This window comes from Thermobia domestica, chromosome 2 (assembly GCF_964235325.1).
Source record: "Thermobia domestica chromosome 2, izTheDome1.hap1.1, whole genome shotgun sequence".
NCBI lineage: Eukaryota > Metazoa > Arthropoda > Insecta > Zygentoma > Lepismatidae > Thermobia > Thermobia domestica.
The window spans coordinates 107,204,981-107,218,467 of NC_137455.1; the positions used below are offsets into that span (position 1 = coordinate 107,204,981).

Genomic DNA, 13,487 nt, shown 5'->3' on the forward strand with positions numbered 1-13,487 from the left:
TTTTTTTCTGTCTTTTTTTTTCGGACTAATCTTCTACCTAAGAGGACCACAAGGACAAGCTTCGAGGACCCCTTGTGATGCACGAACGACAGTTCGAGAAACTCTGATCCAAGAAGAAAAACTAATCCTCACTCCTACTGAGTTTGCCCATAGGATTCTATAAGAGAGCCGAGTGCTCTAGCATTGGGTCATCGTGTCCCGAAAGAGAATAAGAATACAATATAAGGAAACGTTTGAATTGTTGACGAGAGAGACAAACAGCAAATGCCGATAATAATCAAATGACTTTGTGGGGAATAGGAAATGGCCCTCCGCTCCATCGTGAGTGGTGGGATAGCGGGGGTTGTCAACACTGATTTTCTGTCTCGCAAGCACGGTCTAAGTTTCCGCGCCAAAGCCGGGAGAACAAGCGAGAGAGAGAACGACCGGGCCTCACAGAAGACAAGAGTACACAGTGTTTGCTCTGCAGTTGTGGAGGAAGGTTGGGTGTCGGCGAATCGAGGTGTGCGCAGCGGTGTAGTAGTAGTAGAAATTGTAGTGGTGCTTCTGTTAGTTTGTTTGTTTCCGTATACCGGTGCGTGTGTGTGTGTGTGTGTGTGTGTGGTAACAGCGGTCGGATGTTCTGAATACTTACTAATAGCAGTGATGATGATGATGACAATGATGAAGATTTGCTGGTAGTGAAAAGAGAGAAGATTTTGAAAGATCATGCCTTGGCTCAACTCCTGTCTTTGCCATGAGGAAAGGAAGCCCAGCATCAGCCCGCCGCTGCATCTTCTACTCAAGGTACGTAGGTGACCGACCCCTCTCTCAACAACCAGGAGGAAAAGAAAAAGTAGTTAATGGCAAGCCAACGGGAACTGCTGGTGGCCTAGCCTTCCTTGCGGTGCTCGGCTCACCTCTATTTTCTTTTCAAAAAAAGCCATTGTAAAAATTCCTCTCTCTCTCTCTCTCTCTCCTTACTGGTGAACACGTGGTTGTTCCTTTTGTTGACAGTTCTCCCAAGGTCTGTTTAAATACCAGTTCTTCTATGTTGTATTATGTCGGTTTTCGTGCGTTTAGTTTCGGAATTTGGTACCAAGCTCTCTCATCTACGAATGATAAAAAATATACCGGTAAATTACTAAAATCTAAATTTGGAATCTCGAATCTCGAGTTCGCGCTCAATTATTGAGACGAACCCTATAGCAAACTAAAGCCAGATTGTGAAGCCCATTGAGGATTGAGCCTGAGCCATTACTGAGCCCGAGATTGATCTAGCGCGAGCCTCATTGAAGATAGCGAGTCTGAGGACAAGCGAGTAACGAGCCTGAGATATCGTCAGCTTTATTGAGATTAGTAAGCACGGACTTCATTGACAATAATGAGCGTAAACCTTGGAGATAATAGTAAGCTGAGCACAAACGAGTACAAGCCTGAGATATTGTAAGCTTGACTGAGATTCGTTATTGTGAACTTCATATAGAATAGTGAGCTTGAGATTGCGCGAGCCCGAGTACACCTTGATTGCAAGTTGAACAATTACAAAAAATTTAATTTTTTAAAAAAATGCAGCAGTGTTACAGTGTATACCATGCAAAGGGGTTTGGTTTGTTTGTTTTTGTATATAAAAAAAACAAAGTAATTGTTACTAAGCCTAGACCTAAATATACCATTTTATCTAAAGTTAAATTAAATATACTTTAAGACGAGCGAGGGTCCGCGGTGGCTTAGTGGTACAGCGTTCACCTCTAGTGCATGGGGCCCCTGGTTCGATCCCAATTCGTGACAAGTGAGCTTTGTGGTGGACAAACACCGTGTGCGGAGGTTTCCTCGGGGTTCTCCCGTTTTCTCCCACTTTTTCATTCCACCATTTCATTTATTTCTCATCATCACTGTCTCCTTTAGCCTAGCTGGCATAACCGTGGGACGTAAAACTCCAAGATTTCATTTTCATTTCATTTTTAAGACGAGTGAATATTTAGGAATAGAAAAAGTATTTAAATTTGTAAAGTAGAAAATTCCTTAGCTTCATTTTAGCGTTGTATTCCACGGATAGATTATATTTTGTATCCTGAGCATTATATTGACCCGTTAATCTCAACAGCACTGCTGGTTGTCTATCAAGAAAGGATTATATCCATTGGAAAACATACGGGGAACCAATTTTTGATTGTCTTCATCTTGGGGCCAACTGCATGGATCATCGCCATATCGAACTCGATTCCAAACTTTTCCCCCTTTACATCCCGGCCAAAATTGATGATGATCCGCCATTGAGCAGTTCTTGAGATTTTGTGTCTGCCGGACGGACACATGGACAGATAAAGTAAATACTGTATACAAAGGAGTTTCTGACAAACAGAACTCCTTAAAAAGAAATTAGGCCTATAATCAGACGGGAGGCGTAGCAAATCCCAGCCATCTTATAAATTTTCACTTGCCTCGAAAAATTTTCAGTAAACATTCAACGACATTATCGAAATATGTACATGAAATGTTATTCTCTGTACACTTTATGTTGTTTCCCTTTTAAGTTACATTGGTGTGCTATGGGCGTGTGAAAAGATTCTTCCGGCATTAATTATGAATAGAATGCTAAATAAGGAAACCTATGAAACGTCTTTATTCCCAGATAGTACTTACGTTATAGGTATTAGGAACAGCACCGACCAGGCTGGACTTAAACAGTTTATTTTTGTTGTTTTCAAACCGTATTTGCATTGAATAAATTTTTAGTAGCCTTGGAGCAGGCTCTAGCCTCCCCTTCCTTATCTGTAGTAACACGAAATAAATAAATAAATAAATAAATAAAATAAGTTTTAAATCCGAGGAAACCAGTAAGCTGTTACGTTAAGATGATGGTTTCATCTTCGTTTCTATGAAAAACGCAAATCTAACAATGTTAAGTTATTGTAAGCATAGTGCCTTAGTGATAGAGCTTTGGCTTAGAGTTATACCAAAGTTATCTCGTATCTCCTAACGGGCATAACTATGGGACAGTAACTAAAATATATAAATTTACTTTTACTATTAAACTGTCTGATAACTTTCCTGCAAGTGGAATATTTTCCGCACAGAGGTTCTCAAATTGGAGATCCGGCCCTCTCGGAGATTTTAAAAGTCAATAAGTTTTTTTTTTTTTTCATAACCTTCATTTTCCCCATGATGCCTTGCCTTATTACTTTAGGAATTATTATAGGCCATTCGCGAATTTGCTCTGCCATTTTCTTCTATTTTACACGTTGACATTCATTTGTATTTCTGTGTGTGGGGGGGGACCGCAGTGGCTCAGTGGTAGTGCGTTCACCTCTGTTGCGTGGGTCCTTGGTTCGATCTCAGCCCGTGTCATGTAAGTTTTGTGGTGGACAAACGCCGTGTGCGTGGGTTTTGTCGGGGTTCTCCCGTTTCCCTCTACTTTCTTCATTCCACTGTTTCATTCATTTCTCATCACCACCCTCTCCTTTAGCCTCGCCGGCATAACTGTCAGACTTCAAACTTAAAGATTTCATATTATTTCATTTTCATCTCCCTTTGTATTCGTCTGTTTAAAATATTAGCAGATCGAGATAAAGCAACTTTCATTTAACATGGTATCTTAATATTTTAAACCTTGCCCTATTTTATTATTTTCTTATCATTATTTTATTTTATTTATTTATTTCATTACAAAATTCTCCGCAAAGAAGTTACAAAGATTTATACATAGTTTTCTTCTTATACTCAAGTTCCTCGTTTGTTAAATTTTTTCCTTGATTGAGTTTTTGAGGCTATGTCCTCTTACACCACCTGAAAGTAAAAAGAATAAAAATAAAATAAGGTATTAATAGTAAAATTTGAGAAGAGACATAATGCAAAGAAGCAATTTGTTTTATACTCTTCTTCTTGTGAGTTCTTCCCTGTTGATCTTTTGATTTTCTTCTTTTTTTTTCCTTGTTGTTACACTAAGGATCACAATTAAAAACACATACAATCATAAATACAGGGCGGACCAAATGTAGGTATACACCACTGCATTGATAAGGTGCAACATTCTAGTTTATGGTTTTATTTCCTTCGGTTCTTCCGAGCTTAAGATGTAAGTAAAAACACATTAAGAACAAATAATAAAGAAACTAAGTCTACCTGATGCATAACAATAAGAAATGATACGATACTGTATACCTCCATTTGGACCACCGTATATATAACACTAAAGCTAACACTACACACTACACAAATAAAACGTGAAATATTCTATCGGGTATATCTTTAAGAATTTTTGTTTATTGATAACGGAAATCTATTTTTAAATTTACTTTTTTAATATCAGTTTAGATTTATTCTATTCCTCTTCTCGCTTCTATTCTACTGTCCCACATATTTTTCTACATGTTTAGTTAGATGTTGAAATTTTTTGTAGTTTTATTTTACCCTGTTTGGGTCCAGGCTACCGGAAAATTCTGAAGTATATCCAAACCAGACGATAAGAAGCAATTTTTTTTATATATATATATATATTCCCATCTGAACTCTAATCCGAGATCACACATACCAAAGCCATATATGGTTTTATAATAAGCTAACTAGTGGGTACAAGGGAAACCCTGCGTTTTTCATGAGAATAAACAAAGAAACCACTGTATTTAGCGTAATAACCTAGTGTAAATTCACATAAAATTAATACATCTATGTAAATAGAAACGAATTTTTTAAAGCGTATTTCTTATAGTCTTCATCAATATGAACTTCCCAGGTTTGTCTTTTTTTTTTTTTTTTTCGTATTCTAAATATAAGGAGCGTAAGTCTAGATCCTGTTCCAAGGCTATTGGAAATTTATTAAGTGCAACGCGAATACAGTTTGAAAACAACAAAAATAGACTGTTTAAGTTCAGTCTGGCTGGTGTTGTTCCTATATTCATTGCTTTTTTTTTTTTTTTAAATTTAGCGGTCTATGAATAAAGCATCGAGAAAAACTTGGAAGCAGAGGTTTTTATATTTTCATTTATACGTACGTAGATCCGTATACTCATAACGCACTCAATAAGTAAACAATAACCTACGTAAGCTTCGCGTTTTCTTTATTTTTTAAAATAGAAAACAAAAAGAAAATATTTACAAGCCATTTTAAAAGCACATTTCGGGAAAATCTCGGATTACAAACTTAAAATTTCAGTATTGAAATCTGAGGGAAAATCCCCTGGCATAATTGAGATCCTCCGTGGCTAAGCGGTTAGCGTACGCGCCTTTGGCGTGGGAAACCCGGGTTGGATTCCCGGCGGGAGTTCATGTGGTTCGGATTCCACGTTAATCAGTAGGTCCACATCTCATATAGCCGTGACGTTGAAATCAACTCAACAACTCCCTGGCATAATCTTTAAAAACATTGTATCCTGTCAGACGTCTTCGTAGCCCATCGACTCCCATTGCCCAACTTAATACAAAGTTACATTGTCTCCGCTGGGAGTTGAACCAGAAATGTTGTATGCCAAAGACAAGAGTTCCAACCGTTCGGCTAATTGTGAACAATAATTGCTGCACAAGAGCCTATCCTGGGGACTGATTCGATGCGGGCCTCCCGAAAAATAGCTTAGGTTCTCCAGCGTCTGGATATCTTTATTTGGATCTTTGCTTGGATATCTGACAAAGAAATACATACTACTTTGAACGTCCACTCCCCTCTAAGTCTACGTGGATCGATGTCAAATTTATTACAGTATCTAAACTTATTATCATTTCCCACACTGCTTTATTAAAAGTTTGTTTATTCTTCCCGAGCAAAAACACTTAGCATAGAGGCAAATAATATATATATATATATATATATATATATATATATATATATATATATATATATATATATATATTTGGTCTAGGAATTAATTCGTGCGGGTGGACAAGAGATGGCGCAACGAACGGAGCGTCCCACAGTTCCGTGTATCCACACATGTGTTGCAAACCCCTGTCATCGCGTATCGTTCGTAGTATAGGGCAGTGGATTAAAGCGTCAACAACACCAGTTTGTAGTTAAGTGAACATGGCGCAATTTGTGCCTGATAAAGTGTTTTTGCGGGGTGTCCTGCTGCATTACTTTAACATGCAGAAAAGTGCGACTGAAAGTCATCGTATTTTGGTGGAAGTGTATGGTGACCATGCTCTAGCTGAGCGAACGTGTCAGAAGTGGTTTGCACGGTTTAGAAGTGGTGATTTCGGCTTGGCAGACAAGAGCGAGCTGGACAGCCAAAAAAATTTCAAGACGAAGAATTGACAGCATTGCTCGAGCAGGATTCGTGTCAAACGCAGGAACAACTTGCAGCAGCATTAGGCGTTGATCAAACAACAGTCTCCAAACGCTTAAAAGCCATGGGAATGATTCAAAAGATGTCACATTGGGTTCCACATGAATTGAAAGACAGAGACGTTGAAAGACGAAAAACCATTTGCGAATTGCTGCTTCAACGACAGAGCAGAAAGGGGTTTCTGCATCGAATTATTACGAGTGATGAGAAGTGAAACCATTACGAGAACCCTAAACGAAAAAAGGCCTGGGTGAAACCAGGTGAACCAGGTCCATCACAACCAAAACGAGATATTCACTGTGCAAAGGTTATGCTGTGCATATGGTGGGATATGAAAGGTGTGGTGTACTATGAGCTGCTGCAACCGGGTGAAACTATGAATGGAGAACGTTATCGACGACAATTAATGCGTTTGAAGCAAGCTCTGGCCAGAACACGACCAGAATGGGAGAACAGACATGATAAACTTATTGTTCAACATGATAACGCTCGCCCACATGTCGCAAAACCGGTCAAAACCTATTTAGAAAATGTCGGATGGGAAGTTTTACCCCACCCGCCGTATTCACCAGACGTTGCTCCTTCGGACTACTACTTGTTCGATTGCATGAACAACGATTTGATTGGACAGCGGTTTACTTCTTCAGAAGATATCGAAACATGGGTCTCTGACTGGATCGCTTCCAAGGATGAGGACTTCTTTCGCCACGGAATCTGTACATTGCCTGACAGATGGGCGAAAGTGGTGGCTAGCGATGGACAATATTTTTCTTAAGGTATTTATGTATTTTGTGTTTGTACTACAGCTTCAATGTGTGCGTACCAACCGCACGAATTAATTCCTAGACCAAATATATATATATATATATATATATATATATATATATATATATATATATATATATATATATATATATATATATATATATATATATATATATATATATATATATTAATAAGTGAATAGTATACAACTGATGAACACTCTCAAACAAATCACTACAAAAGTGAGAAAGTTTTCCGTCTGACAACATCGCTTCATTTTCTGTACGCAATTCTGTACTTAATTTCAACTTGTCACTTTGTCAGTGACTTATCAAATAAAACTGATAAAACCGGAAAAGAGTACGTAATTCGATTGCAGCCAAATTATTGATATACTTGAATTCCAGGGAGGGGCCATGGCTCTCCCTATTGCGGACGTTATGAAGTGTCAAAAGTCAGGTAATAAAATACACACATTAAGAAAAAATAAATAAAACTGAACAACATTTATGACAAATATCTCTTTTATGAATTAGTCTGAGATGTTATGTTGTTTATGCTTTAACATCATTATTATTAGATGTAATTGTTTGTGTTTGTCATCAAGCAACCGAAAAAACATAAACGCCCACTATTCAAGTCTGGTTAAAGAAGTCCCTTCACCTGGCTTCCATCCATTGTGTGTAATTAAGTTCGAAGTGATTATTGGTTGACTTCATTGTCACTTATATGTAAAACTGTATTCTCTATGGAAATGCCAGTTCATAATGGTGTCACTAATTATAGAACAAACAGATGGTATCAGCTCCGAATTGAAATGAGATCAATAACAGAGTTCAGATGTTTGACTTTCCCACTGAGACTGGCTTTTTTTTTTTTTTTTTTTAGTAGTAGTACTCTCTATTACATGCACATAGGCAAAACAAGGCCCAGAATAGATGAGATTTAACCAATTTATTCATCAAGACGTATTTCCTTTTTTAAATAGTAGTAAAATCAATTACTGTAGTAGAGGAATATATACAGGAAGGACCATTTATCTTACGCTCTTGTAACTTCGCTGTAAATAAAAAGAGCTGGAATTTCGTACTATGCAAATATCAGCAGGCGGACATTGTTTGGTACTCATCAATACCATCAGATTAACAGTGTTACCAACCCAATATAAAGTTGTACTTTTACAAATGATACTACGTCATATTATAGTATACTTCAAATTTACACGTAAAACGAAAATTTATTGATTTCGTTATGCAGTGTTGCAAACATTTGATATGCAGTGTTGGAAACTAAGAATTTTTACAGTATCACAAACATCCAAATTTTTTAGAGTTCTGCGGCAATAATTACGCAAGCACTGGCGTCTCTGGCATGTAAAATTTGGGGAAACATCAAAGGAAGTGATTTAAATGGTACTACCTAGCTCAATCTGTTTACTATCTTCGATTGCATTTGTGACCTTTCTGTTTACCTTCACGGACCCCCTGAGATATAAAGAACTCTGTTATAATCGTTTCACAGCCTGAATATTATATTCCAAATAAATATAATTATTATTATTTACTATTCTGTCGTTAGTAAATAAATTAAATTAGAATAAAATATTGAATGTTTTGTACTTCAAAATATTGGGAGGGACGCGTCCTCCTCTTCCCTCCCACCAGAGACGCCCATGTATGCAAGTGACAAGAACTGGATAATGCCCATCCAAAGCACCTTAGATTTGAATACTAAGGTTCTAATGTAACATATTGTCAAACAGGTAGAAACAAAATTGCAAGGAATTGAAAAATCTGATTGTTTTGAAAAGATTTTATTTCAAACAAAGTATTTAGATAAATATCGCATCGAATTACGTAGATGATTTTCAATAGACGTGAAGACTGTAATGCCGTTTACACCAATCTGATATCTCAAACTATTCCGGAGATACGAAAAAAATGTTAAATTTGATATATGGCTTTAGATGGCGTATTTGTGGGAACTTCTTAAAACACTTTTTGATTTAGTTTGTTTCTACAACTTTGCAACAGTATTTTCTGCTAGATTTAATTACAAGTACTGGAAATTACATAATTTTAAACATTGTTGCAAACGTTTTCATTATTTACCATATCTCCACATCTCCTAAATGGCATTGTGATCTTCAGACCTATTGAAAACAATTTATGTGATTGAATTACGTACTTATCTAAACCAGCGTTACCAGATCTAGCATAATTTGCATGTCTTTAGCATCTAGCATCCTGCTCAAATCTAGCATAATTTCAGCAAATTTATCAAAAAGCTGTAAAACCTGGAGATGAGAAAGAAGTTGATCGTGAGAAGAAAAAGAACGGCAGAAATGTATCATCATCCATTCATTCATACAGTCGGTAAACTATACAGGCAGTCTTATTTTCCGAAGTAAGTTAGAAACGGATTTGGGATTTTTTTTCCTGGTTCCACCCAGGGTTTTCTAATCCTTTAACTGCGAGGCATGGGCAGAGCTATGGGGGCCATTCATCCCGTAACTTTTTGACACCTTCACCATCTTTATTTCTGACTTCATGACTATCTTTCCAATCGTATTCATCCGAGACCTACCAAAAATCCCCCCCCCCCCAAGTAGACAATTTCCAACTCTGCTTATGTTGCGAGGTAATTTTCTTTCAAAATATGTAAACAAACACTTTGCATTCATTTATACGATATATACGGTACGCCATTGAGTCTGGCAACGACTGCACTAGTTTAGTCGAGTTAAAGCTTTGGTGCGCGAAGTATTGAGTTCTATCCACGCATTCTTGCACTCTGCATATTTTAAGTTACGTTATCGTATCTTTTTCTTCTTTTAAAACTCCTGAATTAGTAATTATGAGGATCTAGCATAATTTGACAGAACCTAGCATAATTTCGATTAGGTTTTGGAATAATTCCGAGCTGTGAGTCTGGCAACGCTGATTTAAACACTTTTCGAAATAGAGTTCTTTGGAAACAATCGGATTAATATTAGGTATGTGATAATAATGTTTTGGCTGGTCAGTAGACCTAAGTACATAGGCTACACACTATTTAAATTTATCATATTTTTCTATACATTATATGATATAGATCTACATGATTTAAATTATCTCACTTTTCTGTTATCAATTTTAAATGTAATTCACTTTTCACTAGAAATACTTATTTATTACATTATTACGGAAAAAGAATCGCTGGTACATTTCTCCCCTCCGCTTCCCTAATGCGCTACCTACATGAAGTGTCCCTACATTTTAGTTTGGAAAGGTGGTAATGCTAGTTGTCCCATTGGCGTAGCCAGAACTTTTTATATGAACGAGTATGTATATACAAAGGTAATTAAGCAGAAATTTTCGTATGGATGTGCACAAAGATAATTAAGGCAGAACATTTTATGCGGGTTTCCGCAAAAGTAGTTAAAGCGCACCTGTCCAGGCCCGTATCCATGGGGAGATAGGGGACTGGGCCCCCTAAATTTTTACTCCCCCCTAAAATGTTCACGGTAGGCTTGCAAATAAACTATAATACGGTGATGAACTATGATATAGTTTGATCGCCCCCCCCCTAAAATTTTTGGGTTGGCTACGAATCCGCACGTGCCCGCACTGTAACGCTCTCACGTGCTTGTTTTTTAAATGTTATATTTAAGAATAGATATTAAAAATAAGAGAAAATATTATTTCAGTGAACTGAATAATTACAGATAACAAACATTTAGAATGAATAGCAATTGAAAAAAAAAAGAATTAAATTATTTTATTAGAGTGTGCAGCACGCGTCACACCTTGTAGCTACGCCTATACCAGGTTAAAATTCGGATGAAGATACATCATTTTCGATGTTGGTCCGTCATCACTAGCTAACTTTGGGAGGTGGTTAGAGCAGAGAGATACCTCAATAACAAAAATAAGGGCGATGGGAACCGATTTTCTGACCACGAAGCTAAAAAATGAAAAATAAACTACCCAGTCGACTATAGTACTTATTGTTAGTGCTCTCTTAATACTATTAATTTACACAATTCATAAGTATTAATCACAAATTAAGTTGAAGTTGTCATAATTGACTTAGAACATGTTATGTCCCGTTCTTCATTTTGTTCTCTAAACGAAACAAGTTTAAAATGAAGAGAAAAATAAGAAAGATAAAATGAAAGAAAAAAAGCTGCCAAGAATCTTGCACGACCTTGACCTCCACAACACTGCTCAGTTATATAATGATATGAGAAGTAACAGCATGACCTGAGGCTGTTTGACAGACTTCTTCAGAGAAAAATGGCATTAAACTGCAATTGTAAACATAAAAACGAAAGATAAAAAGAGAGGAAAAAGTAATAATAATGCAAATGTGTTTTTCAAGTATTATATTCATTGCTAACCTAAAAACAAAACGTATTTGTAGTCATATTATTTTCTTCTTCTTAAAAACTATAGTAACTCATTGAAAAACAACTTTTTACTACCAAAAAAAAAATTGCCGTACAATAATGTGAATTTTCTTCCTTTTTTTTAAATTGCAGTTACCAGCTCATACACATATTTCCTCTATAGAATTTGGTTTGTTACGTTGATTCAAGTATAGTGAGTGTAGTACACACAAAGCACTTGATATATTGCGTCCTGTTCGATAAAGTGTAATATCGTAACTTTTCGCGTGATTTAATCTGAAATGCTGCCATGTCACATGTTAGTCGTTAGTGAATGACGAATAGGAACTGAAATTAATGTTTGGCCTTGGACTTGAAAAGCTATAAAGCGGAAGCTATACAGAAAGTGTTGCACAACTAAATTTACAATCACAATTATGAGTTCCTTGTCAGTTACACGTTAAATTTACACATATAAACTAAGATACTTTTGACTGTTATTGTACAGTTATAAATGAAAATGGGTATACACATTACCATAGCAGCGTCATTTTCAGTTTTTAGTTTGTAGTAAGGCCCTCCGATATAAGGAAAATTTTACTTTTTCATAGGTATATTATTAATAGCCTATTGATTAAAATATATATAGAACAAACTCATCATTAAAACTGCCTCCCAGGACCCCAAATGACACCTCCCAGGACCCCAAGTGCCAACGCTATTTAGTGAGTACGAACGGTTAGCCATTTTCCCTCTGACCAGATTTATCGCTGTTTGACTTAACTTGATCTCCAGAGAAGCGATATTCCAATGTAACTAAGGCGTGGTCCTTTAATAGCAATGGCGAAAGCTAAACAATATCATCACAGGAAATAATTTTATATTCATTTATAGAATAAAATATATCCATTGAAAATCATACAGGCCTCCTGACTAAACTGTAGGCCTGATATACAAGTTATAACCCATTGTATAAAGTTAGGTACTTTTCACATGGTTAAGAGTCAGAAATGTTTTCGATAAACCATATTTAATAATAACTAACTAACTAACTAACTAACTCTATGGCCTATGGAACCCGGAGGTTCAGTGCCGCGTTCACAAAAGCTCTCCACTGACTTCTATCCTTAGCTAATTGCATCCAGTTTCTACTTTGTATTCCAATCTCTGCGAGATCCATCTTAATATTGTCCTCCCATCTGCGCCTAGGTCTTCCTAATGGTCGTTTTCCTATGGATCTACCAGTCAAGACTTTGAAAGCGTTTCTACTTTCTTCCATTCTAGCTACATGACCTGCCCACCTAAGCCTCCTAGACTTGACGACCCTAACAATGTTGGGTAAACCGTATAAACTATGTAGTTCCTCGTTATGAAGCTTCCGCCATTCCCCATTCTCGTTCCTCTTGGGTCCGAATATTCTTCTCAGGATCCTGTTCTCAAATACTTTCAGTCTATGTTCTTCCCTCAGAGTAAGCGACCATGTTTCACAACCATACAGAACAACAGGCGTGATTATCGTTTTATATATTTTAAGCTTCAAATTCCTCGACAGAATTCGCGACGACAAGAGATTTTGAACCGAATAGTAACACGAATTCCCTGCTTTTAGTCGACATTTAATTTCTTCGTGAATATGATTTTCATCTGTTAATATTGATCCTAAATATTTGAAAGTATCCACTTTATCAAAAGCATTATTTAATATTTTAACGCCTCCACAATTTGCCGTATTACGGTCCCGACGCACTTCCATGTATTTAGTTTTCTCTGCATTTACTTCTAAACCCATGTCCCTGCAAGCGTTTAATAAGATCTCTGCATTTATTTCTACTGTTCTCCTATCATCCCCTATTAAATTTACATCATCAGCATATGCCATAACCTGGTGAATACCGTTCAACTCTAGGCCCTGGTTGCCCATATTTAATAATAATGATATTATTATTATTATTATTATTATTATTAATAATAATAATAATAATAATAATAATAATAATAATAATAATAATAATAATAATAATAATAATAATAATAATAATAGTAGTAGTAGTAGTAGGGTGCTCATTCTTGGCCAAGTGCTTAACGCGTATGCTTTT

General features: G+C 36.5%; 1 protein-coding gene across 5 annotated transcripts in view; it reads left to right on the forward strand.

Moving 5' to 3' along the window:
• Nucleotides 1-437: 437 nt before the first annotated feature.
• The window catches only part of by (focal adhesion protein tensin), a 947,366-nt gene continuing 934,316 nt past the window's right edge, over nucleotides 438-13,487 (forward strand). For all 5 annotated transcript variants that reach the window (XM_081744677.1, XM_081744683.1, XM_081744695.1 and 2 more), the window contains exon 1: nucleotides 438-786. In XM_081744677.1, coding sequence (XP_081600803.1) covers nucleotides 709-786 — 78 coding nt within the window. In that variant the 5' untranslated portion in view covers nucleotides 438-708. The remainder of the gene's footprint in view (nucleotides 787-13,487) is intronic.